The sequence below is a fragment of the Phasianus colchicus genome, chromosome 16, assembly GCF_987193195.1.
Source record: "Phasianus colchicus chromosome 16, bPhaCol1.hap1.1, whole genome shotgun sequence".
In the NCBI taxonomy this organism is placed as follows: Eukaryota; Metazoa; Chordata; class Aves; order Galliformes; family Phasianidae; genus Phasianus; species Phasianus colchicus.
In genome coordinates this window covers 10,495,759-10,522,692 of record NC_143451.1, presented here as the reverse complement: position 1 = coordinate 10,522,692, position 26,934 = coordinate 10,495,759, and the positions used below count along the sequence as shown (strand labels likewise).

The 26,934-nt window shown below is 54.7% G+C and overlaps 4 protein-coding genes across 7 annotated transcripts; 3 read left to right on the top strand and 1 right to left on the bottom strand.

Annotated features, from left to right (window-relative positions):
* The first annotated feature begins 3,015 nt into the window (after positions 1 to 3,015).
* Positions 3,016 to 5,353, top strand: GNG13 (G protein subunit gamma 13). The gene is made up of 3 exons (XM_031606636.2): positions 3,016 to 3,651; positions 4,624 to 4,742; positions 4,877 to 5,353. The coding sequence occupies exons 2-3, from the start codon at positions 4,645 to 4,647 to the stop codon at positions 4,980 to 4,982; spliced, it is 204 nt and encodes a 67-aa protein (XP_031462496.2). The 5' UTR covers positions 3,016 to 3,651; positions 4,624 to 4,644; the 3' UTR covers positions 4,983 to 5,353.
* Positions 5,354 to 5,447: 94 nt separating this feature from the next.
* CHTF18 (chromosome transmission fidelity factor 18) lies at positions 5,448 to 16,396 on the bottom strand. 3 transcript variants are annotated; one of them, XM_031606603.2, is made up of 22 exons: positions 16,245 to 16,396; positions 15,624 to 15,791; positions 15,361 to 15,502; positions 15,063 to 15,252; positions 14,895 to 14,978; positions 14,748 to 14,800; positions 14,461 to 14,587; positions 14,096 to 14,308; positions 12,946 to 13,043; positions 12,752 to 12,875; positions 12,184 to 12,317; positions 11,725 to 11,818; positions 11,559 to 11,657; positions 10,974 to 11,104; positions 10,401 to 10,563; positions 10,049 to 10,273; positions 9,809 to 9,958; positions 9,178 to 9,308; positions 7,687 to 7,831; positions 6,573 to 6,668; positions 5,782 to 5,839; positions 5,448 to 5,619 (listed from the first exon to the last, which is right to left on the bottom strand). In XM_031606603.2, the coding sequence occupies exons 1-22, from the start codon at positions 16,318 to 16,320 to the stop codon at positions 5,483 to 5,485; spliced, it is 2,838 nt and encodes a 945-aa protein (XP_031462463.2). In that variant the 5' UTR covers positions 16,321 to 16,396; the 3' UTR covers positions 5,448 to 5,482. The 3 variants fall into 3 exon arrangements, with proteins under 3 accessions (XP_031462463.2, XP_031462464.2, XP_090007392.1); XM_031606604.2 differs by having other exon boundaries at positions 15,063 to 15,237; XM_090151266.1 differs by lacking the exon at positions 15,624 to 15,791 and having other exon boundaries at positions 16,245 to 16,379.
* Positions 16,397 to 16,467: 71 nt separating this feature from the next.
* Positions 16,468 to 19,423, top strand: RPUSD1 (RNA pseudouridine synthase domain containing 1). 2 transcript variants are annotated; one of them, XM_031606679.2, is made up of 6 exons: positions 16,468 to 16,566; positions 16,698 to 16,889; positions 16,968 to 17,091; positions 17,177 to 17,279; positions 17,348 to 17,449; positions 17,679 to 19,423. In XM_031606679.2, exons 2-6 carry the CDS (start codon positions 16,708 to 16,710, stop codon positions 18,077 to 18,079), a joined length of 912 nt encoding a protein of 303 aa, XP_031462539.2. In that variant the 5' UTR covers positions 16,468 to 16,566; positions 16,698 to 16,707; the 3' UTR covers positions 18,080 to 19,423. The 2 variants fall into 2 exon arrangements, with proteins under 2 accessions (XP_031462539.2, XP_031462538.2); XM_031606678.2 differs by lacking the exon at positions 16,468 to 16,566 and having other exon boundaries at positions 16,581 to 16,889.
* Positions 19,424 to 21,742: 2,319 nt separating this feature from the next.
* LOC116237551 (mesothelin-like protein) lies at positions 21,743 to 26,593 on the top strand. Its single transcript, XM_031606808.2, has 11 exons — positions 21,743 to 21,757; positions 22,065 to 22,114; positions 22,488 to 22,637; positions 22,706 to 22,796; positions 22,892 to 23,251; positions 23,372 to 23,527; positions 23,722 to 23,855; positions 24,062 to 24,192; positions 24,334 to 24,428; positions 24,695 to 25,598; positions 26,291 to 26,593. The coding sequence occupies exons 1-11, from the start codon at positions 21,743 to 21,745 to the stop codon at positions 26,371 to 26,373; spliced, it is 2,169 nt and encodes a 722-aa protein (XP_031462668.2). The 3' UTR covers positions 26,374 to 26,593.
* Positions 26,594 to 26,934: the final 341 nt, after the last annotated feature.

The following is a 26,934-nucleotide window of genomic DNA, read 5'->3' as shown; positions in this document are numbered from 1 at the left end:
TAGGGTTTTGTTGTTGGGTTGGATTTTTCACTGTGTGTTGAGCTGCATGGACTCCTTGGTGCCATCCTCCTGGGTGCCCAGCATGGAGCTGGGAGCAATTGAGGGCACTGTGCTCTGTTACCATTTGGTTTGGATTTACCATCACGGGGAAATGCAAGAACTGCTTGTGTTGCAGTAAGTAAATAGCATGTCTATTCATTATTTATCTGCTGCTGAATTTTAATGAATTATAGCAGCAACGAGTAAAGCCCCTTATAGTGAGGATTATACTATAGATAGTGATATGATCTTTTATGTATGAGAAAATGATGTTCTCTAAAACTTAGCACTTGGCTTTATGATACCTGTCCCTGCCTATCCAACCCCATGCTTCATCAGCCACAGCAGAAAACATCATGCTGGTGCCCTGAGACTACAGCGAGTGTAACCCCAAAGGTAAATTGAAGGCTGATCTTTCTTATTTTTTTTTTTCTGCTTTGCTCCAAGTATAATAAGAGAAGAGAAGAACTCATTAAAAATTAAAGGACGTAGTTTGAAGTAGAAAATGTGCATCTACAGCTGTCTAATCCAGATATTGTATTTAGCAAACAAAACTCTGCTGTTTTTGCAAGTGTGTGCCAAACAGTAAATGGAACGTTTGCAAGTGGATGCATGTATTGACAATAAGATTTAAGCTGAAAGTGAGATTCTGGAAGTGTGGTATAGGAATGCTGTTGTCCCACCCAGGAAGGTAATGTGCGTGTGGACCAGGAGTGCCTGGCTGTGATGAGCAGACTGAGTTAGAGTTTGTGCATCACTGGGTGGTTTTGAGATGCATAGCTAATCAACTAAGTGGCTGTTCATGGGGGTGAATGGGGACTTTTTGGGGTGATGTGTAAGGAAAAAGCCCACCTGTTGTGTGTCACAGAGCTCTTTCAACTCTGTTAAAGGTGCACTAGTGCTGCCTATCCCAACGTGCCTGAGATTGTTCTGGATCTGTATAGATATGAACTATGCCTCCATCCTTTCAAGTGCAAAATGAGGACCCCTCAACCACGCAGGCACAGGTGGGTTTTTATAGGAAAGCTTCCCAGCATTGACACTGCCCCGTGGGCTGGGACAGAGCTGATAGCATTTCTGCCAAGGACGCTAATTAACCTGCTAAATGAGTTTGTCCCTTTAGAGTGTGTACGGGAGAACTGATTTATCTAAAATGCCATTCCACAGAGAGCTTTAATTAGCAGCTGTGCTTCCAGGGGTGGAGGGGGGCTGCAGCTTGGTGCTTTTGGGGTCTCTCACCCTAAAATGCTATTCTTGGTGTGCTTCACTGTGCATCAACCAGCACTGGCACTGCCCTTAGGTGCCCCCAGAGCAGCGATAAGAGCAGGACACGGCTCACTGCTGGGCCAGCCCCAAGGAGCAGCTCTTCCAGCTGCCCACCGCACCAAAAATACCACGTTTTAATAACTGGACTGAGCAAAGAACAACCCGGCTTGTTTCTGGCTGCCAGATTAACAGATGGCTACAATCATTAATATTGCAAAACTTTGGGAGTTCATAATTCTTTAATCTACAAAGCCAGGCGGGGTAACTAATGCGGCCCTGCAATCTGCTGTGCAGGTCCCCCGTGGCCCCGCTGGGGGATTTGGTGCACGTGGCACTGCCCAAATTCTGCCAAGAGCACCAGGGCTGCTTTGTCCATAGAAGGGGATGGGCCTTGGGCCACCATTGCCTTGAGGCTGGTGGCTCTGAAATTTGCTGTGCTGGTTCCTGGTGGCTCTGCCTGGCCCCACTGCAGTCAGATTGCAGAAAATCCGCAGAAATCCAATCAGCTGTCTTCAGTGTCGTTTTATTGCTAAAGCCCAGCCTTTCCCATAATTGTTTGGAGGCAGTGCTGGGAGATTACCATTGATGTCAACAGCGAGATAAGCCGCAGGGCAGCGCGCAGTATTGCTGGCCTCGTTAATAGGTGGCCCATGTCCTATAGGAGCATGTTCCCAAAAGAGCCCAACCCCACGGGATGCTTTGCAGTGGTGCCATTGCCTCCAAGTGAGGTGCTGCCAGCTCAGCATCCCCTCCCCAGGCAGCCCTATTGATCCCTGGCTGCTTCCCAGCCCTGTGGCTTTTCCCAGGCAGGCAGAGGGCGGCAGGAGCCCATTAGGCACACGGCAGTGCCATTGATTGGGGTGCAAGGCAACCACAGATATGGGATGGGTCAGTGTCTGCATGGACTGAGACAGAGGTTAGATATAGACATATAAATAGAGATGTCAGCAAAGAGTAAAGTCCTCGTAGTGAGGATTATGCTATAGCTAATGGTGTAATCTTTTATGGATGAAAAAATGCCGTTCTCTGAAGATTTGCTCTTGACTTTGCAGTAGCTATACCCACCTAACCCATACCCAACCAGCCCTGGGCGAAAGCATCTCTAGCATGTCTCACTTCTATATGTTATACAGTATTACTTAATTTATCAGTTATATTTAAAATATAAAGTGTAAAACATATATATGTGCACTGCATTGCATCAGGGGTTTATTATTTTAAGATACTGCAACTTAGTTTCAATGATCCTTATGTATTCCTTCTAACTAACTTGTGATATTTGATGATGCAACACAGTTGACCTATGATGTTGTTTTTGCACATATAATATTTTTATTTCACCTTTTCACCAAGCTCTCAGGGCAGCATCGAGGATTCGCTCCCTGAGCTCCAACCCATGGGGAACCCCTTAATGTGGCAACACCAGGTTTGGCTTTTTGGGGTAGAATGGGGCAGAGCCAGCATGGCTGGGGGAAGGAGTTAGTGCTGTGATGGGGAGGAGCTCAGCTCAGTGCTTGGAGCACCATATGGCAAAAAACCTGCTTACAGAGCAGTGTAGAGGGCAAACAGCCCAGGGTGGGTACAATATGCTGCCCCCACAGGGGGCTGGGGCAGGGCTTGGCCCTTTCATCCTCACCAAATATTTAGTTTCCAACCACTCAACTTTTGAAGTTGTCTTTCTTCTCTAATAACCACATTCTTCCCCCCCCCCCCCCACCCCCCAGCTCCCTGCCAGCACCAGGAGAGAAGGAAAAACAAGGAAACTGGGGGCAGCACGTGAGGGAAAGGCACAGTGAGGGGCTGGAGGTGGGAGGGGGGTGGGGGTTCTTTTGGTGGCACCCAGGAAAGCTTGGGCAGGGACATGAGCTTGGATGCAGGAGCGGATGTGGCAGGGACACAATCAGATCAAGGCAGGGATGTGATTGCAGGGATGCAGGAAGGGCTGTTGGTGGGGTTGCAGACAGGAGCAGCCCTCCTGGTGTGCAGCTGTGTCCCACCACTTTTCTCCACGCGTCCCCAAGGGACCCACCCGCCCCTAACAGCCCCATTTCGGCAATACGGCCTCCGCAGCCCCGGTACCAACACGCTGCCTCTCCATCCCCGCGGTGCTCACGTTCCAGCGGAGCCAAATCCCCCGGGAGCTGCGGAGGGGGGAGGACGCTCTCATTATCCGGCTCTTGCCGTGTCGGAGGCAGCTGGACCGGCCGTGCATTAATAGATTACACAGAGGATTTGGGCTCGCTGACAGCAGTGAGGGCAGCGCTAGCAGGAGGAGAGGCCAGCCCGGCTTGCTGAGCCGCGGGGACAGACGCAGCCCCGCGCCCTCTGCCACTTCTTCCAGCCGAGGTAAGTGGAGGGCTGAGCCGTAGCACTGGGATGGATGGAGCGGGGATGGGGACGGTTCTGCTCCCGGAGAGCTGTGGGGAGGCCGGGGAGCAGGGATGCTGCTGGGCACTGGGTTCATCCTCCTCCTCCCGGCTGTGCCGAGTGTTTCTCCCAGGGATGCTCTGCGGAGACACGGAGCTGCTGAGCTGTGCCCTGCGCGGGGCTGAGCTGGGATGGGGGATGGATGAGGGATGGACGGAGGGTCGGCCCCGGTTTGGTCATCACTGAAGGCTGCCGGAGGGTGGAGAGGGCAGAGCCCCGGCGTTGCTGGGGTCACGGTTGGGAATGGGCAGGAGGAGCTGTTCCCTTGTGCCATGCATCCCTGCGGTGGTGAAGGGAGCTGGAGTCGTGGCAGTGCTCGCAGCTCACGCTGTGCCTCAGTATCCCTATCCCACCCCACTGTGGGCCACTCTCAGTGCGGTGCAGCAGGATGTTCAGTGCTACCCATACCCCCACCAGCCCTCTCCACATCCATAGTGAGTGATGCTCTGAGTGATGCTCAGTGTCACCAGGAGTGAGGCTGAGACTTGGGAATCCCACACTGCGTCCCCATCTATCAGCCTGGGGGGCTGCAAGGCACCCCCGCCACACACCTACAGAGCTCCACCTGTGGGGGCTAAGCCATCTCCGGGGCTGTGCGTGGTCAAAATCTATCCTGGCCCTCACTCAGGGCCACAGCAGGAGGACCATGTCCCCCACCTGGACAGCCTGTTTGTTATTTGCAGTCAAATTGCAGGCAAATCCAGTGCAGCTCTCAGGGCAGGGTTAGTGTGAGCCCACAGGCTCCATGTAACACAGGGCACTTGTCCCTGTGCCATCAAGGTAAGCGCAGCCCTCACCTCCAGCCAAGGCACCAAACTCTTCCCAAGAGCTCTCGGGGCTGTGAGTCTGCCATGGGTGGGATGGGGAACATGGGGACACTCTGCCTTCCAGCCCTCACCGAGCCCCAGCGCCATGGATGAGTGGGACCTGCCCCAGTGGAAGAAGGAGGTGGAGAGCCTGAAGTACCAGCTGGCCTACAAGAGGGAGATGTCCTCCAAAACGATACCTGAGTGAGTGGGCTGAGATGGGCAGAGCTTTCCCACACACCAAGCTGAGCACTGCCACTTTGGTGTGAGGCAGAGCCACGGAGGGAAGGGAATGGGTGACCAAGGAAGGCTGCGTGACTGCCCTGCTCTCCCTGCAGGTTTGTGAAGTGGGTAGAGGATGGCATCCCTGAAGACCCCTTCCTGAACCCGGAGCTGATGAAGAACAACCCCTGGGTGGAGAAAGGGAAGTGCAGCATCCTCTGAGGGCAGGTGCTGCGCATTAACATTGAATGTACACTTTTTTATTAGCTAGCTTCCTAATATGACTAACTGAAACACCCAACCCTCATCTTGTCTTATTATTTTAGTAGTAGAAGCGTTTGGTTTTTTAGGGGGCAGCTGGGGAGGCATACACAGGGTGAATGCATTGGAGATGGCAGGGGGGGCTGCCCCTTGTCCTACCCCTTCTGTACCCATGAGCAAGTGCTGTACTCATAAAAGGAGAAAACTTTTATACTACGTTCTCAGTGCTTTTCACTATTCTTTTTGTATACTGAGACTCTAAGCTTTTTGCAGCACAGCAGGCACAATACAAAGGGTTTATAAATGAAATAAACATGACATATTGCTCTGCTTTTATTAACTTTTATACTTTATTATTTTTTAAACAACACCGGTATAAAAAAATAACAAATACATCAGCACCATCCCTCCCCCCCACATGAGAAGTCAGCTCCTCCCTTTCCTCTGTCACCCCCTGGCTGCTACAGCAGGTCCCTGATGTAGAGGTTCCTCCGCACAGCGTTGGACACCCCCTCGTTGAAGCGGAACCACACATCACTGCGCCCCACAGCTTTGCCCATTTGGCTCTCGATGGCATCACGCTCCGAGGGCTGAGCTTCTGCAGGGCAGAGGGACATGGAGACAAAGACCTTCCCCACTGCACCTTCATGCTGCTGCACCCACCCCCTCCTCACAGCCCCTCCTGCAATGTGGGGGTTCCCCACGCCAACCGCAGGTTACGGGGTGGTACAAGGGGCCACTCCATCCCTCTGCCACTTACCTGGGGCTGGAGCTGATTGCTGCCGTGAGATCGGCCGCCCAAAGAAGTCAGTTTCAGGCTGTAAAAAATAGAAGAAGGAGCAGTCAGGGCTGCCCGGCAGAGCCTGGGTGCAGAGCACATAGAGAAATAGGCAAAGAGAAATGAGCGAAGCAGACTGCAGCTGCAGGAGCCTCTCCTTGCCCAGAGCAGGCTGCTCGATGCCCCTGTGCTCACTCATTGATCCATCCAAAATCCCATGGTGGGAGGAAGCCATGGAGCAGGACCTGCATGCAAATCCTGCAGGAAGGCCTTGGTAAAACGCAAACAACATTCAAAAATCAGGAGGAAAAGAAAGATGAACTGCAATGTTTGCTTAGCTGACAGGCAGAGGCCCAGGTTCAGCCGAGGACATGGGGCAATGGCACAGGGCTTGGTTCCAGCAGGGCAATCTGCAACCCCAAGGGATTTGGGTATTTTGGACTGCACTGAAGGCACCCCAACTCCTCCCAACTCTGCAGCCATAGGCTGCACCAGGTGCCCACAGATCCCTGCAGGACACCCCTATCCCCACGCATAGGGCAGCTGCAGAGCTGCTGACGGGTGAAGGCCACTCCACCCTCCCTAACACTAATTAAGTTCTCTCTGCAAGGACTGCCCAACTGTCAGCTATTTTATAGCATTTCTATTAACAGAAACTGGAAAAAAAAAAAAAAAAAAAAAAAAAGCAATGGAGAGGAAGTACAAAGGAACAACACAAATTGGTAGGGAAGGAGATGGGGCAGGAGTGTCCTGGGGGTGTCACAGCCCCTCACCTTGTCCTGCACCGCTGCCTTCCTCACAATGTGCTCCAGGCGCTGCTGATGGTTGTGGGGTGCTGCTGGTCCTCCTGCCCCCATCTCTGCTGGCTCCTGCAGGTAGAAGAGCTCTGAGCACAGCCCCTGGGGGTACCCAGGAAAGGGAAAAGCCCTCAGAAGTGTGTGTGTGTTCTGGGGGCTGGGGGTTATCATCCTACTGCACACAGATACCTGCTCATTCCCACCCAGGAAACACAGGATTTCATGGTTTTGTTACAGATAAATGTTTTTTTTTCGTTTGTGCTATGGATAAAAAGCCTACGAGTCTATTATTTGCCACCTATCTGGTTTGCAGTACCTCAAGGACCTGGGAAGGATCTGTCATCAGGTTCAGTTTCAGATGAGCCCAAGACAGCACCTGGGGCATCCTGCATGGGGACTGCACATTGGCACCGTGTAAACAAGAAACCCCCAGAGAGGGTTCTGTGCCATGGGTGTCCCCAGAGAAACTGCAAGAAGGGGCTCCCTGGGACTAATTATCCCCTGGCACCAGGCAGAGCTACATGGTTTGAGGTGGAAAGAACCTCTAAATGCCACCTAGTCACAATGCCTGCTCTGAACAGGAACACCCACAGCCCCATCAGGTGCTCAGAGCCCAGGCAACCCAGGGAAGATGCATACAGGCAGGGAAAGTGAGATCCCCACCTTGTCACAGCACTGGTTGAGAAAGGTGAAGGTCTCTGAGATTTAACTCACAGAGAATGGTCTTTTTGTCCTGTTTCTGGGTTAGCTGCTGTGCTGCCCTGCAAACCCCAGGCAGATTTGGGGTGAGGGGGAGGGGGGTTAATCCTGGATTTCCATGTGCAGAGCACAAAGCCTGCAGCTGTACCTCTGCTGCCATCCACAGGCAGAGGCACTGTGTAACCCCACACACCTTTCAGCTCCACCCCCAGACTCCTTTTGAGGTCTCCGCTGCTTTTGGGGATCCACTCAGCAGCCCTAAGGACTTTACTCATGGCTGGACTTGGTGATCTTAGAGGACTTTTCCCAACCTTAACCATCCTATTTATGATCCCACTGCCCACCTGCAGGTGCTGTACCCCCCAGCAGCCCACTCCCTTCCCCTCCCCACCTCGCTGAGGTTCCGTGCCTGCAGCACTGCCTCAGTCCTCCGCATCTTCTCCATCTCAATCTCGTGGGCAATGAGCTGCTTGGCCTGGTAAGTGAGCTGCTTGCGGGCTGGCAGGTCAGGGAACCTGCACACATCCTCCACATTCCTGCAGGAAGGAGGGGAAAACATCAGTCCCTTGTGATGAAAGCATCAACACTGAGCACAAACACACAAATCAGCAGGGCAAGTTGAGCTCAGTGGGATTTGCTGCCCCATCCCTGTGCAGAGGGGTTTAAACACGGCAAGATCTGACTTCCAGCCCTGTCCTCTCCCCGCCCCAGCGTGGGGGAGATGACTCAGTTTCCCTATTGCTGCCCTCTCCAGGTCAGCACAGTTAGCATCAGTATGCAAAGACACCCAGCAAACAGCACAGGACATGCAGAGCTGTGCTGCCCCACAGCTCAATGACAATCCCGAGGAGATTATGTGCTTTTCAGCTCAGTTTTAGTGCAGGAACAGGAAATCACACAGTGCTCTGTGCTGAGCAGATTGCCACAGGAAAGCTGAAGTCACAGCACTGCAGCTCAGGCTCCAGCAGCAGTGCAACCCTTCCCCTGAGCTGCAGACTCTACTGAGCAGAGTGGTGCCATCGGAGGGCTTTGTACTTGTGACAGCTCAGAGCAAACCAAAAGTGTTGCTGCTAGAACAGCTCTGCTCAACGAGAGACACTGAGAGGAGACTTCAGGATGCCATGAGGACACAGGGTAGTCACTGCCACAGCATGGGGCGGGCCAAGCAGTGCAGGGTGGGCAGCACAGGGTGGCCATGCCCCTATCCCAGCAGTCCTGTGGAAAAAAAAGTACTGCTCTCTAATTAGATACAGCTGCTTGATTTAACAGAGGCTAATTTTTGTAATTAACTTTGTAGCAGGAAGACATTAGCATTGCTCCCAGCTCCGGTCAGGTCTGTGCTATGTCACCAAAAACCCAGGAGTGTGTACAGCTCTGTGGGTCCAGCACAGCAAGGAGTTGAGCAGGGCAATGACATGCTATGAACACACAAAGTCAGCAAATAAACTCAAGGCTGCTACTTGTGTTCTTATCCCCATGCAGCCCCCAGCCTGTGAACATCCAGCAGCCTGCAGGAGCAGGGCCAGCACCCACAGCCCTCTGCCTACCCCATCCTTGCTAACTGAGCACACAGGTGCTCCTGGCCTGCGATACACCTGGGTTTCTTGCTGTCAGCCTCAGCCCCTCCACTGCCAGCTCACAACCACCCTGCTGGGAGCCAAGGACAGCTGTCTCCTTCCTCCCAACCTGATTAACAGCAGCACAGCCCTGCCTTGGCGCCAGCCTGCCAATGACCCAGGGGAGACACCACACCAGAAGCAGCTCTGAGCCAACCCATGGGGCACAGGGCTTTTCCTTTTAAAAAAAAAAAAAAAAGCGCCCCCAAATCCACTATCAAGGTTATTTTCAGTCCAAATACCCTCTCTCAACCCTTGGGACTCACGGGTCAAGCTTGTAGACATACTGGCCCTCAGGCAGGCGTTCCTGGTGGTAGGTGAGGTTATAGGCCAGCATAGTGCTGATGAGTGCTGCCAGCTGCTGCTTCTCCTTCAGGCTGTAGAGCTGTGTGTTCACCTGGGGGGAGCAAGGGGAGGGGGGAAAAAGGGGTGAGAGCACAGCTCATCTTGAGCAGTGTCCCAGCATCAAGATAACCCACAGCAGCTTCTTGTCTAGTGAATGAGAGCAGACAATGAAGATCCACAAGGATCGCAGTAGGAAGAAGGGAAGTTGAGCTCCCTATATACCCACAGAGATCAGAGCAGGGACACCTAATAGAGTGCAGAGCAGGGGATTCTCCTCTGGCAGCCCAAAGGGGACATACACAGAGGTACAGGTACAACAGGGCAAAGCCACAGGACTGCACCCAGCATAGGTCCCCCGAAGTCCTCACTCACACCAAGCCCCTAACCCCATGTGTGGGGGTCCCAGTGCCACCTCCCCTCCAATTCTGCAATTTCATGCTAACCCCAAATAAGGGATTTAGTACCACATGTAGCAGCCCTGCTTGGCTGCAACAAAACAAGGACAAATCCCAGGTTGGGAGCCACTAACAGAGAAGACAGGGGAACACTCACCGGCCGCAGCTTGGGTGCAATGATATCCAGCAGCAGGCAGAGCACCTCCAGAACAAGAGACTGCTGCCCAGCACGGCTGCGGGCACTGGGTGTGATCCCTGACACCATGGACACCATGAGGTTCTGCATGTGGTTCAGCTTGGCCAGGGCCTGCAGAGAGGGATAGGAGAGAAGAAATGGCTCAGCCACGTCCCCAGGAGGAATGAAGTACCACCAGCATTGCATGTTCCCAGTACTCACCTCATGATGGCTGCTGGGGTAAGAGAGCCGGGGGATGCTGGTGGCTGCAAAGAGCAGGTGGAATGCCACAGGCAGGAAGGGCAGGTAGCGCATCAGCTGGAAGCTCTGCCTGTGCAGCACAGCCCTACTCAGCATGTCAGAGAAGCACAGCCATTCCAGGGCTAGACACACCGAGCCAAAACTGGAGTCTCTCAGCTTCATATTCAGGAAATTCTCATAGAGACCCTGCAAGTGGCCAGGTAGTGGGACTGAAGTCACTGGGATTTTGAGAACCCCACTAAACTCAGCCCCAGCACCTTGTATCCCATCCCCAAACAGCAAAGGCAATAGCTCATAGGCCCAGCTTTCCAACCTGGGCAAGCTTCTCCTGCTCCCCCGAGGAGCTGGCGAGGTGCAGGACGCGGTGGAAGCGGTGAGAAGAGGCAGTGAGGGCAGTCCTCACACCAAGGTGTGACAACTCATCCTCATCTGCCAGCAGATGGTTGGGCAGCGAGGGATCCATCCCTATGTGGTGCCTGCAGAGAGCAGGAGGGACAGAATGAGCACAGACTTCTGATAGCTGTGGCTGCCCCATCCCTAGGGGTGTCCAGGGCCAGGCTGGATGCAGCCCTGGGCAGCCTGAGCTGGTATGAGGCAGCTGCCCATTAAAGTTGGAAAAGCCCTCTAAGATTACCAAGTCCACCCACCAACTCATCCCCACCAACCCACGTCCCTCAGTGCCACAGCTTTACTGTTCTTGAGCACCTCCAGGGATAGTGGCCCCACCACTCCCCTGGGCAGCCTGTGCCAATTATTGGGTACATCTGGAACATACAAATCTGCTGAGACAGAGCCTGGTCTCCAGGATGTTTCAGGCATCTCCACACAGCTTCTGAATAAAGAGCCCACAATGCAGCATGTGTGAGCCAACAAGTCCCCCTCTTACCTCTGAACTCGTGGGAGCTGGAATATCTCCTGCCAGATGGAGAAGAGTCCCTTGTTCTGGTCCTTCAAGCCAATCCTCATTGTCTGCACAATTCGCACATCCAACTCCTTCTGGCCTCGGCCGTGCAGGAACTGCAACACAAGAAACAAGCAAGTAATACAACCACAGAATCACTGAGGTTGAGGAAGACCCCTAAGATCCTCAAGTCCAGTACCAACCCAACCCACTACACTCACTGATCACATCCACCTGTGCCACAAATCCCACAGTTCTGGAACACCTCCAGGGATGGTGATCCCACCCTTTCCCTGGGCTCAGTGCCCAGTCACTCTTTCAGAGGGGAAAAGTTGCCCAATATCAACCTGAACCTCCCCTGGCACTACATAAAGCCATTCCCTCTCGTCCTATTGCTGCTACCTGGGAGAAGAGCCCAACCACACCTTGCCACAACCTCCTTTTGGAGTGTCATAGAGAGCCACAAGGTCTTTTCTGAGTCTCCTCTTCTCCAGACTGAACCACCCCAGTTCCTTCAGCTGCTCCCCATAAGACTCTTATTGCCTCCCCAGCCCCCAGCACTACACAAACCTGCAGGGTGTTGATGCACGAACGGATGTCGTTCTCCGTCTTCTCACACAGTGCCAGCAGTGCTCCCATGTCCGCCCTCATGCCCTGCTGCTGGGCAATCTGTAGGAGAAGGGAACTGAGCACTGCTCCTGGCCATGCAGGGAGTGGTGCTGGGGCTAATCCATACCTCCCCAAGGCGCTGGGCCAGCCGGGACGGGGCTGTCCTGGGGAAGCTGAGCAGGAATGCCTGCTGCCGCAGTGGTCGGAGCGCAGGGACATACCTGGCACAGGGAGAGAGGGTGGTGAGGGGCTGGCACTGCTGCCCAGAGCTGTGGGTGCCCCATCCCTGGAGGTGCCTGAGCTGAAGTTGGAGGGGGTGGGGGAAAAGGGGAGGGCAGCCAGCCTATGGCAGAGGGTCGGGGCTGCAAGGTTCCTTTCAACCGAACCATGCTATGGTTCTATGATTTTATGACCTACAAGGTCTCTTTCAATCCAACCATTCCATGGTTCTAACGAGCTCCCTTCCAACCCAATCATCCTAAGATTCTATGATCTTTAAGATCCCTTCCAACCCAGCCATTCCACGATGCTATGATATCAGAGCCACCCTTAAGGCAGGTGCCCCAGCTTCTCTCCTGACACCCACTGGTCATTGCAGATGCAGATGACAGGCCGCAGCAGCAGGCTGCCCTCTCGCCTTCTCCGTCGCCCTCCGCTTGCAGCCACCTCACCCTCAGGCTCCTTGCTGTTGATGATGTTCAGCAGCACAGTGATGGAGGCCTTGGGAGAAATGAAGGGACAGAAGAAACGAGTGCTTGCTGTTTAGAGTAATAATTAAGCAAATGGTGGCCAGATGTAAGCTTGAGAAGTGGGCCCATGTGAACCTGATGAAGTTCTACACAGCCAAGCATAGGGTGCAGGGCAATCCCAGGAAAAGAACTCATAGGGAGCAGCCCTGCAGGGTAGGACTTGGAAGTTCAGTGGATGAGAAGCCAACTATGAGTCTGGGCCAATAGTTATCCTGGGCTGCATCAACAGAGAGGAGGCACAGGCTGCCCACAGCTGTGGTTGCCCCAGGCCAAAGATAGACTCAGGGCAACCTGAGCTGGTGGGGGGCACTCAGCCCATAGCAGAGGTGGAGCTGGAGAGCTTTGGGGTCCCTTCCAACCCAACCACTCTGTGATTCAGAGACATGAGTCCAGGTGAGGCCTCACAGTGGGTGCACCATCGATCTCATCGATGATGAGGCAGTTGGGTTTCTCCTCAGCACCCAGCACCGACTTCATCTGGGTGGCAGCTTCAATGCGTGTCTTGAAGGTCTCCGGGCTGCGGTCATCGCTGTGGGACACCAATTCAGCTCAGTGCCACCCCATCATGACCATCCTCACAGGGTTGTTCTGATGCTCACCTGGCATTCATCTCCACCACGTTATACCCTGCATGCTGTGCAATGACATGTGCCAGTGTTGTCTTCCCCAGGCCGGGTGGGCCACACAGCAGGGCCACCTGCAGGGAGAGGGGACATGGGGAGGCACAGACTGACCACACTGCCAGGGGGACAGCTGTGTCTTTAGCCCCAGTTGTGTTTGTAGAGACACCAGGAGAAGGTCACCATGGGAGGGAAAATAGAGCAGGAGCTCCCAAAGGTGACAGCTGTCCCAGCTGGCATCACTCATGCATGTGTATATTTATAGGACAATAGAAAAAGGTGCACAAAGCTCCCTGAAGAATTATACTCCCAAAAGACTTCTTAGTATCTATTTTTGCTTCCTGGAATTTTTTTTTTTTTTTTTAAATAATCTTTCACCAAATGCAGCAAAGCTGTAAAATGGCCTGCATGTTATCTCTGCTTCTTTTGCCCTTTCAGCATTTCTGCTCTTTTCTGGATGCAGAAGCACTTGCCCAAAGCTATATTATGTTTGTCCATAGTGAATGAAGTCAAGTCCAACCTCCGACAGGCTGGGGCTTCTTTCCTCTACCAGCCCATCTAATATGGCTGGCCCTGTTCCCCTTCCCTGGTGGGATGCTATAATGAGATGATAACAGCAGGGTAGCAAAGTCTTCAGCTACATCAAATGAGAACAAGGCCAAACACAGAAGCCACAGATACAGAAAGAGCTGCTTACCTTTGAAAGGCCTCAAGGAGGCAGGAACCTCCAGCAAGAGATACCTTCACCTCCACTGCCAACCCTTAAGTGAGGCCTTGGAAGGGGATGGATCCTGGCTCCACCCCTTCCAGTCAATCAGGTGTGTTGCATGCACCTGAGCTCTCCTGGATTGGCCCTGCCTTCCCACCAGGTGCTCAATCACTGTTTCAGGTCATGATTTAGCATTTCTGCTACACATGGTTAACAAATTACTCAACTGAAACAACTGAAACTGAAAAAAGATTAAATAAAAAACAACAATAATAAAACACGGCGTATTTCTAAATGAGAGACATGGAAGCAGATTTCTCCTGGATCTGTACTGGAAGAGAAAAGACAGACACTGCTCCTCTCCAGTGCTGGGGTCTGGGGGACACTACGTGGATGTGCTCTGTGCCCTGCCCTGCTCACCTTGTATTTGGGTCTCTTGTGCTGATCCAGCTCAGCCTCCAGGATCTCCTCTGTGAGCTGTGCCTTTGTTTTCCACTTGTTCTGCAGTTCCTTGGGCTGCTTGAATGGGGGGTGAGCCTCAGCACCAGGCTTTGCCTTCTTCATGGGCTTCTCCTTACCGAACACCACTGTGTCCCAGAGCTTCAGCCACTTCAGCAGGCAGCGGTTTGTGTACTGAGCAGCAAACAAGAATAAGAGCCATCACCAGTGAACCTCACAAACATCCAGCCAAGGGCCGGATGAAATGGCAAGCCCAACCCAATCGCCCACAGCATTAAGGAATAAAGCAAACATCCACCCAAACCCCGCTGGCCCTGGCAGCTCACATCATCGCTGAGCAGCTCTATGTAGCGCCGGGGAGCAAACTTGTCCACCCAGAGGCAATGGGGAGTAGGCTCCTCCTCAATCATGTCCCCAGGCTGCTCTGTGGCCTCATCACCGGTCTCCAAGGAGCTAAAAGGAGGGGTGAACACAAGCCATGTGGCAGAAGGAAGCAGAGCTGGGAGCTCACCCCATGTCTCCCAGGCTAACAATGCTGCAGGCAGATATGGATCCAACATCCAGCGTCTCACAACTGAGAGCATGGTGAGGACAGGAGCTGCCCAGACCTCACCTGGTTATTATCTCCGTCAACTGCTGTGATGCTTCCACAGCTCTCCTCCGATGCTGGGGCACAAACAGGGTGAGAGGGGTGAGAAACATCCCACCAACCCGTGATGATGGGTGAGTGGGGCCAGGGGCTGTCAGGAAGGAGCGGTACCTCTTCATACACTTGTTCCTTCAGGTAGGAGAAGGGGACTCCCAGCAGATGGAGAGGCCGGTTCCAGCCCACAGAATCACGAAGCTGCGAGGAACAGAGGATGTGCTGATGCTCGGCACATGTTCCATGTACCATCAGAGCTCCTGAACTGGATGGGGGTCCCCTTACCTCCATCCCTATCTGGGAGGGATCATCCTTCACTGCCATGAAGACCCTGGTGCCCTCACTGGATGTCACATTGATGTAGTCTCCCAGGACAGGCGGGCGCTTGAGGACACGCTTTGGGTTCTCGGTGGGTGGTGAGCTCTGCAGGGGCCCCAGGCCGCTCACTTCCAGCTCTGGGCTGGGAAATGCCAGGCTATTTCAGCAGAGGGTGAGAGAAGGAGCAATCAAACCCCATCCATGGAGATCCCGTGGCATCGGTGGACAGATGTAAAGCCCAGTGACACAAAGAGGCACGGCCAACCTGGCAGCATGGGGACCACGGGGTGACGCTGAGCCAGGCACAAGCGTGACAGCATCCTGGAGGACATCTGGGTCCAGCTCACCATCCCCACCAAAGTTCAGCCTCTTCACAGCTTCCAGACGCTGCCTTTTTGGCTTTGGAGCTGCACGAGACACAGAGGTGGGGGAAAGATGAAAGACACAGCACAGAGCAAAGCCCGGAACAGGCTGGGATGTAGCAGGGAGCCACAGAGTGCTCACATCACCAACGCCACAAAACCTTACTGAGGGCCACGGGGGATTCTGCAGACAGCGAGGGCAGTGGGGATGGGTTCAGGGCACACTCCTGGCTCCTCTTCCTGGCGTTGGGCTCCACAGCCAGGCCAGCCTCATCCTGCAGCTGCTTCCTGCTGCGGAACTTGGAGACTTTGGGGCCAGGAGGGGATGGGTAATCTGGAAGAAAGTGCAGGGTGGTAGAGGTGGGAAGGGACCACCGGGTGCCTTCAGTGCCACCCTACTGCAGCAGGGACACCGAGAGCAGGGGGCCAGGACCGCGTCCAGGTGGGTTTAGGATTAGGGTTAGATCTTCAAGGAGCAGAGCCCACAGCCTCTCTGGGTCCCTGTGCTTCCCCGCTCGCACAGCACAACACTGCTGCCTGATGAGACCTCCTGCACTCCGGTTCGTGCCCAGCGCTTCCGCTCCCACCACCGAACAGTGCCTGGTTCCACACTTACAGCCACAGGTGGGATCCCCGAACCGCCTCCTCTCCGAGCCGCTCGGCACAGCTCCCGGCCCAGCTCCCGGCCCTCCCCCGTGGCTCCCCGCGGCAGCAGCGCATGACCCCAGCCCCCGGCTGCGCCCACCCGGTCCCAGCAGCACCGAACAGGCCTGGCCCCCCCGCGCACCTTCCAGCTCGGCCAGCACCTCCAGCTCGGCGGCGAACCGCTCGTTGAAGTCATCCTCGTCCCCGGGGCTCTCCATCAGCCGCGCCGCGCACCGGAGCCACCCCGCGAGCCCGAGCTTCCGCCCGCCGCGCCGATCGGAAGGTCCAACGCTGATTGGCTGCGGGGCGCGGCACCGCAAGCTGCGTGCGCGCTGATTGGATGCGAGGAGAAGGTCAGCAAGCGGTGGACGTGCTGATTGGCTGCGTGGCGATCCGCGGCTGGCGCCGAGGTGACGCGTTGCGGCCGCTCCGCTCCGCCCGGCGGGGCCGGGGCCGCGCCGCAGGTGGGCCGGGAGCGGGGCCGGGCGTGGGGCTCCGGGAGGGCTGCGCGGGGCCGCGGGAGCGAGAGATGCGGGGCTGCGATGCGCGGTCAGCCCCGGCCCGCCCGGCCCCAGCCCCGCCTCTGTCCCCGCAGGGCGCTCGCCATGGAGCCGGGCACCATCGACAACCTCTGCATCCTGTACCAGAGCCCTGACTTCATCGTGGTCAACAAGCACTGGGACATCCGCATCGACAGCAAGATGTGGTACGAGACGCTGACCCTGCAGAGCCAGCTGAAGCACCGCTTCCCCGAGCTGGCCGACCCCGACACATACTACGGCTTCAGGTGAGCCCCCAGCCGCGGGCCGGGCCGTGCATTGGTGGCCGAGCGGCCGCGGTGCTCCCTCACGTCCCTCCGCTCCAGGTTCTGCCACCAGCTCGACTTCTCCACCAGCGGGGCCCTCTGCGTCGCGCTCAACAAAGCGGCGGCAGGAAGCGCCTACAAGTGCTTCAAGGACCGCCTGGTGACCAAAGCCTACCTGGCCCTGGTGAGCTCAGCGCTAGCTATACAAGCTGGGGGGTGGAAGGGAGTGGGCCTGGGCTCGTCCTGCAATCCAGTTTTGTCTCCTGTAGGTGAGGGGCCACGTTGAGCAGAGCCGCATGACGATCCGCTATGCCATCGGCAAGAACACAGCGGAGGGCATGACCCACATGATGTGCATTGAGGGGACAGAGGGTGAGCAGCACCCACACCCTGCTTGAACCCGGGGAGCTGGGCAGGGCTGACCCTGGATCTTTTTGCAGGCTGTGAAAACCCCAAGCCGTGCCAGTCGGAGCTGATTGTGCTCGAGCACGGATCTTACAGCGGAGATCCTGTGACCAAAGTACTGCTGCAGCCGCTGACAGGTGGGGCTCTGGGGGGGCTCACGTGGTGCATGTGTCCATAGCGCAGGGTGGGATCTGTGCTTGCAGCCCTGGGTATTGGTGGTGCAAAGCAGCCCAGGAGGGGCTGACTGGACTTCATGGACTTCAGTGCTCCAATTGGAGAGACACCAATTAGAGGGACCGTCATGGGGATGCCAGGGGGGGATTTGGTGACACCCTGTAGCCCCAGTTCCTGCTCCCCCCCTCCCAGGGCGCACCCATCAGCTCCGGGTTCACTGCAGTGCCATCGGCCACCCCATTGTGGGGGACTTTACGTACAGCCACAAGAAGGACAGCGGTCCATACCGCATGATGCTGCATGCCTACTACCTGCGCATCCCCACCAGCAAGGAGCTCATCGAGGTCTGCACGCCTGACCCCTTTGTCACAGCCATGGATGGCAACTGGGTGCCGCAGCACGTTGTGCACCGCCTGGACGAGACCATCCAGGAGCTGAAGGACAAGGCAGTACAGAAGGGGGACGTGGGGCAAAGCCAGCAAGCCATGCCTGGGGACAAAGAAGACGAGGCACTGAGCAAAGCCAACAGCCTGGAGCTGGAGGAGCAGCGTGTGCAGTGCGAGCAGTGGTTGGCTGAGTGGGCTCTGGAGTGAGCGCTGGCCATTTCCACGCGTTCCCAACCCTTTGCTCCATAGTTGTCTGATGAGTTCTGGCAGCCTACCCCCAGAGCCCAGCACCAACTCCACATCCACACTTTCCATAGGCTGTGGTTTCCCTCACCTCTGGGTCTGGGATTAGGCAGATTTTAGCAGCAATTAGGATCGGTTTCTTTTTTTACCGTGCCCATCACCCACCTGGCCACCAGATGCCCCTTTCCTAATTGTGTGCCACAGCAGCAGTCAGTGTGCCACGCACCAGCTTAGAGTGACCTTGGAGCTTTGCATCCCTGCGCCAGGGCAGCATGGCTGTGCCATGAGTGTGCTGGATGCACCCACAGTCCCACTCGGGTGCTCAGTGTGCCCTCCGTGGGCTCCGTGTCCAGTGCTCCATCCCACTGCGGTCCTCAGTGCAGGAGGTGGGATGTTCCCTCCTTATTGCCCACGAGCTGGGACTGCGGCACGGCCTCGCCACCCACCTACGTGTTTTTAAAGGTTTGTTGAAGATGAGCAAATTGATATGAAGAGATTTTAAAGCTTTTTTCAGATTTCTATGGAACGAATCTTGTCTTTTAGCAGTTCCGATGGTCCCAGAGATGCACGTATTTTTAGTACTTACCTTGAATTAAAGCAGCCAGCATCCCCACGCTTTTTCTAATAGATTCTCCTTTCTACTAGCATCCCCTTTTTTCCTGGGTGTGGAGGCAGCTCCTGCTGAGATGGATCAGAGGACAGATGGGGGGTGGTGGGGGCTCTGGGGATCAGCAGGGCTGGCTCCTCCCCACCAGGGCCCATCCCTACCTCCAGGTGTGCCCAGGGAGGGCAGGCAGCTGCAGACACTCCCAAAGCTGTAAATTAACAGCACTGAGTGTTTGCCAAAGAATTAATGTCAGGGATGTGCCCAGGAGGGCCGAAAGGTTAAGGGTGACATTTACTGCATCAGAGCTGGGATGCACCCATCTGTGCAGGAACATCCCCATGCCAATGGTGGCTGTAGCCACACGCTGGGGACACTGTGTCCTCAACTGCAGTGGCAGCGTGTGGACACTGTGCCATGGGGATGGTCATAGCTGGAGCACTGCATCCCTCAGTCCCACGCTGTGTTGCACTTTGAGTGATATTGCAGGAGCCAACCCCAAAGCTATTGCCCAGTGGGCAGCGCTGCCCACATCACCTCCACGCGGCGTTCGCTGCATTTTGTGTCGATCCACTTTGTGCACGTGAAGCTTGGGGGGGTCACGTTTGGGTATTTGTGTGTTTCGTGGTCTTCTGTACCCCCAGTAACAACCCTTATTTATTGTGTATTTGTGGGCATTGCCATAGTAAACCATCTCCTCCTGATGCTCTTCCCCTGTGATTCTTCCTTCACTCACAGCTGTACCAGACCACCCCCAGTCACTGTGGGGCCAATGCAATTCCACTTACCGGTGCTGGTAGGAATGAGCCCAGACCGGCCCAGCAGGACAGCCCCACACTCCAACTCGGCCAACCCAACCTGTTGTGTCATCATCACACTCTCATCCTTATCCAGCTGAAACCCCACAACTGAAACCAGCAGGGTCATCCACCCTACAGCCGTCCCGATCGGTGACCCCGTGCTGGTAGCGAAGGTTTGTGGGGCAGTTGGGGCAGATGCCACAGCCCAGCCCTTCCCCAACCCTCGGTCACCTCTCACCTGCCCCATGCTGTGTCCCCATAGGGTTCATGGCCCTCTCTTAAGCAGTTCTGCCCTGGGGACATTTTCCATCCCCATTACCTCGATTCCACCCGTTCATACTTCCCTTGACATTGGCATTGGTTGAGCTCCCAAGTCCCTGAGGCCATGGGGTGGGGGAGGGTTGGGGCTTCGGATGTCACCCAGTACTCCATCCCCTCTGTGTGCATGCCTTGGGGGGCTCAGCCCCTCTCCTCCCCTGACAGCACTGCACCAAAGACATACCTTGATGTCAGCCAGAGGGCAGTGAGAGTGCCAGCGGCTGGGACTGTTCCAAAACAAAGCAACAGAGGTGGAGGAAAAGTTCCTCCAAATTCCTGCAGAGTTCAGAGATCTCGAGGAGGATGAGTGGGAGCAGTACGGCCCTGCACTGTGGTTGTAGGGACAAGCACCATTTCTTAATGACACTTTAACACCATTGCTGAGGTTGGCATGGATGTAAAAACAAAGAACAAAGGGTCTGTGTGCATCCTTCAGGCCATGAGGTTTTAGGGTTATACAGCAGCTGCCCAGGAGCAACCCCACAGCTGGGCAGCATGCAGTGTCCCCATCTCACTGCCACCAACACGCAAAGGACCCCCAGAAAACACCAGGGGCCACTTCCAGTGATGGGCCCTAAGGCAGTTTTGGGGCTGGGTGTGAGCTCTGAGTAGGGTACCTGTGGCTCCCACCCCTCAGTGGCACCCCAAAACAGGGACAAGAGGCTGGCAGAACCCCCACATTGCTATCCCCCAGCTCTCTCCTGCCAGGGCTCAGCACAAGGCACACAGCACGCATGGGGTTCCCAGCATCGTTGTCACCCTCTGGATTTGTGCCGCGTCCCCTTGGTCTCACTTCCTTATTTTTAAAGCCTTTTTCTTCCAGTTATGTGCTGGATGGCATCATAACAGGCGCTCACAAAACCATAAGGAAGGAAACAGGCTACCCATGAGATGCATTCCCAGGTAACCCAAAGGGCTCTCACTGGCTGGGGGCACTTTGTCTCCATGAGCAGCTGTCATTCCCTGGCCTCCAAGTTCAAAGTGACCCTTTACATTAAAAAAAAAAAAAAAAAAAGAGAGAGAGAGAGAGACTTTACAAAACAGAGTTGAGAAACTGCTTCCGTCACACCCCATCCTGCAGCCCCATCCCCACCCCACACAGATAAGGGCTGTGCTGCTCCGCTCCCTCTGCTCATCCCTGGCTGCGGGTGGCTGCAGGTGCAGGTAGGTGACAAAGCCCTGGGCAGAGGGTGGCCAGAGCTGGGTGGGATGGTGGAATGGGATGGGAATTAATGGGGAAATGATTTGCAATGACCCCAATTGTTCTGCATGGTGCTGATCTGGATTCTGGAGCAAGGATTTATTTTCTAGGGGGTTTATAGCAGAGGGGTTGGGGGTGCAGGGGGTGCACCCCTGTTGGAACTGCTCACCATTCTATTGGTGTGCATCTGAGGGGTTCCAGTGCGAGAGAACTCATCACAGAGCCCACGTTATCAATGGGCATGGAGTGAAGCCTGTCCTCTGCTCTGCAGGACTCAGCACCCTGCGTGGGCAGCACCAGGCTCAGCTTCAACAGCGCACGGAGGCACCCAGCACCAGGACCCCCAGCACAGGCAGCATGGTGTGGGCAGCCCCTGCCCTCCGTGAGTCCCTCTGCCCCCAGACCTGTTCCCAGCCCACAGCTGGCACTGTGCTGGGAATGGGCACATGCACTTCTCCCAGCTCTGGGGCATCGCTGCTCTCCCTCTAAGCTCATCCCCATGGTGTTGAGGTTGGGCTGCAGGGTGGTTAAGGACCCCGCTCTCTTCACACAGCATTCACCAGCATTTACCAAACCTTATTCAGTTGACAAAGAAAACTTCCCCAGGCTTAAAGCTGGAGCTGCTCCAGCACAGCCCCTGTATGCACACTGCTGAACTTTTCACAACACCATTTCGTTTTGTTGCAGGATTTCCTGTTGCCCTCATGAAGGCAGCATTGGTGAGTCACTGATATTGATAAATGGCTCCAAACCAACATGGCTTTAAGCAGAGTTTGGGGCTGATGTCCACCTGCTCTCCTCCACTGCATGTCAGGGACAATTTCATCTCTGAAAGAACAGTTGGGCACTGGCACCGCTGCCCAGGGAAGTGGTGGGGTTACCATCCCTGGAGGTGCTCCAGAACCATGGAGAAGTGGCACTGAAGGATGTGGGTTGGTGGGCAATGGTGGGATAGTTGGGTTTGGGCTTGGGATGCAAGAGTCTTTTCCAATGTGAATGATTCTATGATTCCATAATTCCCCCCAGGCCACTTTCCTTCTCGGTGCCGTCTTCACTGCCACGGAGCCATATGCTGAGTGAGTGTCAACCCCAGCACAGGGTGCAGAGGTGTTGTTTGCTTTGGGGGTTGTGTTTCTTCCCACATGCATCATGACTTCTGTGACTGGCACTGGGCTGAGGAAAATTTAGAACCTGGTGCAGCCAGTTCTGGTGCCAGGTTGGGTTTCAGCCTTATCTTCTTTTGTTGTAGCACAAACAAAACAAAAATTCTCTTTTTATGGGGCTGGCACAGATACAATGGGAGATTCTGGACTCCAGATCTAGGCTCCACTGGCTTCTGTCTTAGTCTAAGCCCAGGGCATTGCCGCTGCTCTAGGGCACATTCGTGCCTGTGTTCTGCCATGCTTCCTTTGTCACCCATCTCTTTGTCATCCATCTCCTTTGTCACAGCCTCGGGGTGCTGGTGTGCACCATGGAGCCAGGCACCATTGCTGCTTTGTACCCCAGCATCCTGGAGCACCTGAAACTCTGCTCCATGCTGACGGGTGCCCAGCGGGATGCTGTCAATGCTGTGCTCCTCAGGGGCAGTACAGTGTATGGGTAAGGAGCCCAGCGGTGGGCAGGAGGGGAGGTGTTCCCTTCAGAATGCTGAGCTGTGCTTTTTGCAGACATCCTTCAGGCTGGGATTTGGAGACTCTGCAACGTTTGGGGCCACTTGCACTGGCTTTGAACCAGACCACGCTGAGCTTGGTGGATAAGGTGAGCCAACCCTAAATGGCCCATATGTCGGGCCAGCCCACAGACATGGGACCCAGCATCCTGAGGACCCCAGATTCCTCTGCCCTCCCTGGCAGGCGGCACGGGAGGCATTTGCCAGAAGCATCGCAGCCACCTACAGCACCCAGGGATGGGAGCAGCGGGAGCAGTCCCTGACCCTGCTGACAGCCATGGCAGCAGTGTCACAGCCCCGGCCAAAGCGGAGCGCAGACCAAGAGATGCCAGCCCCAAATGCACCCTCCCCGCCTGCAGGCTGCATGCAGGAGCCCATCACCGCCCGTGTGCTTTCTGAGAGCATCCTGCTTCTCGACTATGACAGCCCCCAGCAGTTCTACCTCTGCCTGAGCGACAGCGTTCTGCAAACAGACCTACAGCATGTGCTGGAGCAGCCACTCACCACTGAGTATCTCTGGGTGCTGAAAAAAAGGCTACAGGAGGTAAGGGGTGAACCAGGGCACGAGCAGCAGTGCAACTACTGGGGATGTGGAAGCCAATTTTTATTTTAGTATAGACACTATGAGCATCCCTGCCTTCCCCACCCCTCTTTGCTGATGCAGGTGTACCCCACGGGGATGCCGGATGCCCAGCTCCGGAGGCTGGGGCCACTGTCCCGCCTCTACACAGTGCAGGAGCTCAGCCAGTGGCAGGTGACCTCAGCGGACACACTCTGTGCCCTGCTCAACCCCTCAGATGGCAAATGGAGCAGCGCCCAGGTACCCGAGGGGCACAGGGACAAATGCAGGAGAGTCCAAGCTAGGGCTGCTCTGCGCTCGTGTCCATGCCCAGCTCCTGTGGGAGCTCACCCACCCATCTCCTGCAGCCCAAGGCACAGGGGTTTTGTAGTGCGTTTCTGCCAAATGCATTTTCCTCCTCTCTAAGCACACAATGCATGAACTGTGTTTTCCAGAAGCAGCAGCTGATCGCAAGGTTCCTGGAGTTGGGGGGCAACCTAACAGGGCCCTTGCTTCAGCAAATTGGTGGGATTTTCCTTTGTGACCTGAACGAGGAGCAGATTGAGAAAATACCTTCAGAAGCAATTGGGTAAAGCACTCTATAGGGATGCTCATCCATCCTGCAAGATGCCCAGGGTTACAGGAAGAGAGCAGGTCCACCTGGCTCTGCAATAGTCGTGTCCCTCTCTGAGCCACCAGTGACACGGGTGGGGGATAAATCACACATCCCCTTGGCCATTGGAAAGGCTTTGGGTGGCACCCCCTGCTCTGACCTCCAAACCTCCCTTTCCTCAGGAGCGCTGGAGAACTGGACATTTCCTCCTGCTCTCAAAACAAAAAGGACCAATTCTACAGCAAAGCCCAGCAGGCCTTTGCCAGCCAGGCTGGCACCAAGGTGTATTACCTCCAGATGCGGCCATACCTGGGTAGGTGCTTCAGCCTTCATTTTCTATAGAGATGTCTTCCTTGGCTGGAAGGCTAGCCAGATTCAAGAACCATTCAAGAACCCTCCTCTCAGTGTTGCAAGTGTTTGCATGAGTTCAGGTGCCCTGGATGCTTTCTTCAAGGTGGAGCTCCAGCAGAAGACCTGAAGGACTTGGCTGAAAATGGTGTCGACATGGACATTGACACCTTTCTTGCCCTAAATCCCAATGAACTGCAGGTATGTTCCTGCTGTGCTGGTGTTATTCCCATGGCAGGGGGTTGGAACTAGGTGATCTTTGTGGTCCCTTGCAACCCATGCCATTCTAAGTTGAGGGCTGAGCCATGGGTTCAAGGATTCAGTGCCATCAGTTCACCAAATCTCTACTTCTAACCTTTTAAAATTTTCTTTCATAAGTTATTACTAGCTCTGCATTCCCTTTAGAAAAGCATTTTCAGGCAGCGCCAGCTATGAGCCTGACCAAAGCTGTCATACGTGCATTGCAGAAACTCAGCGTTCTGGATGTCAAAAATTTGCTGGGGGCAAACATCCAACAACTGAAGGGAGCTGAGAATCAGACTGCTGTCATGTGCTGGGTCAAGAAACAGTCCCAACAGGAACTGGACCAAATCCTGGGAATTGGCCTGCAAGGGGGGATACAGGAACCTCCCCCCACAACCACCCCTCCCCCCCTCACCGCTGCCCCCACCCCTATAGCCACCAGCAGCCACCCCACTAATCCAAACACCAGCCCCGAGGCCCCCACCCCAAACGCTGCAAGCCCAACCTTCCCGTTGCCAACTGCCCAGCCCAGCACTGCTGTCACCTCCATCACCTCCACCCCAGCCCCTAGCTCCATCACCCCATGCTTCATCCACCAGCCCACCACCTCCAAGTCCCCTGCTGCCACCCTCCTCACTGCTGTCAGCCCCAGGGCCACCTCTCCAAGCTCTGTCCCACCCCCAGCTGTCACACACGGTGCCACCACCAGCACTGATGTTCCCAATCCCACAGGCACCATCCGCAGCACTGGGACCCCACTGGTGTCCCCAGCACTGGGAGGTACCACCGGCTCAGCTCCTGCCCCCTGTAACACCACCACCCCAAGCTCCCCCTGTGCCCTTGTCCCAAAGCCCACCTCTGTGCCTGCTGCCATCACAGCCACAGAAATGAATCCCCTCTCCCACAAGCCCAACACCCCACTTCCCAACATCACTGCCTCCACCCAAAGTATCAGCTCCTCAACGAGCAAGACTACAGAAATCACTTGCAAGACTGGTGTTTCTCCAGCACCTCTCAGCACCTCTTCCATCACCTCCAGCAGAGAGATCACCAAGAAAGCACCAGTAGATGTGCCAGAGACACCAAAACCCCCACCTGCTGGATACATCAATCTGCAACCTGAACCTGGTAAGGTTTGTGTGTTGGGAACTGGGAAAGGCTGAGGGGCCAACATGGGGGCAAAAGTCTTCACCAACAAGCAGCAGCTGATCTGCCTTTTTCCTGGCTACATTCAATAGTGGCATGCTGCTATCCACGAGAAACCCCACGTAGTTACAGCATGTCAGTTAGCATTGTATCTGCACAGGGCCTGACAGCAGCTGTTCTGCAGCATGCTGCCTTCAGATCCTGCAAGCATTGCAAGGTATAGCTTACGGTGCCTCATCACACTTAGAGTGCACAACAGCTCTCATCCACTCTGCAAAAAAGCCGGAGTAAACCCATCAGTGTCAGTGCACTGCACTGTTTTTCACAAAGCAAGGACTTAAGAGCTCCATATTTTAACTGCACATACTGCTTTTGAATAGTGAAAGCCCTAAATCTGTAGTCCTGTATCCCAACATAGCTACACTCATAGCTTTACTGACTCAGGTTTACTTCTGCACTAGCAAAAAATAAGAGCAGACTCAGTTCTCCTGACTGTGATACAAGGTGATTTTTGAAGACAGGATGCAGAGCAGTGCCTGAAGGTGCAGGGTCTGGCCAATGTCACACACACACAGACCCCTGGGGTATCCAAACCCCAAAGCAACTCTCCTGTCCCAACTGCACACGTGCTGTTTGTCTGGATAACTCAATCCTTTCTCATCTCTGTTCTCTAGGCTCAGGATCCAGGCTGTCCTCATGCTTACTCCACATATTGACAACAGCCATAGGAATATCAGTGCTGCAAGGGCTTCTCTGACACGGCACCTCCAGCACTGCGCTCCCAAATCCCTCCTCTCACATTCATCATCCTGCAAAACAATGCTGGCAAATTTCTACCTGAGAGGTAGAAACCCGGGGAAGGAGAAGAGTTTGTCCTTTTGATTCCAGCAAGGAAAGCTCACTTTGTTTTGAATCTGGAAAGTGAAATGAGGACAGATGATTTTCCATCCCAAAACAGCCCAGCAGGTACTTCACTAGCTAGCTGCTCTATACAATTATCAGTTAATATTGGCTGATCCAGTACTACTTTAATGCTGACAGTGAGCACAATTCTGCCAGCTTTATTCACACTGGGTGCTATTTTGCTTCTAAGCAGTCCCACAGTTAAAAAACTGTGGGAAAACTCAGGGACTCAAACTGCTGGCCCCTGCAAGAGAGGTGGAACACGGCCCAGAAACGCAGCCTGAAAACTCAGCCAGAAATCCACTAAATTGCATTTAATTTGCTTCATGAACTTAAGAGAATTGTCATCAACATTTGTTCAAACTACACTAAGCCTAGTTAGGAAGACAAATTGAAGGTAGTTTATCTTGATTAC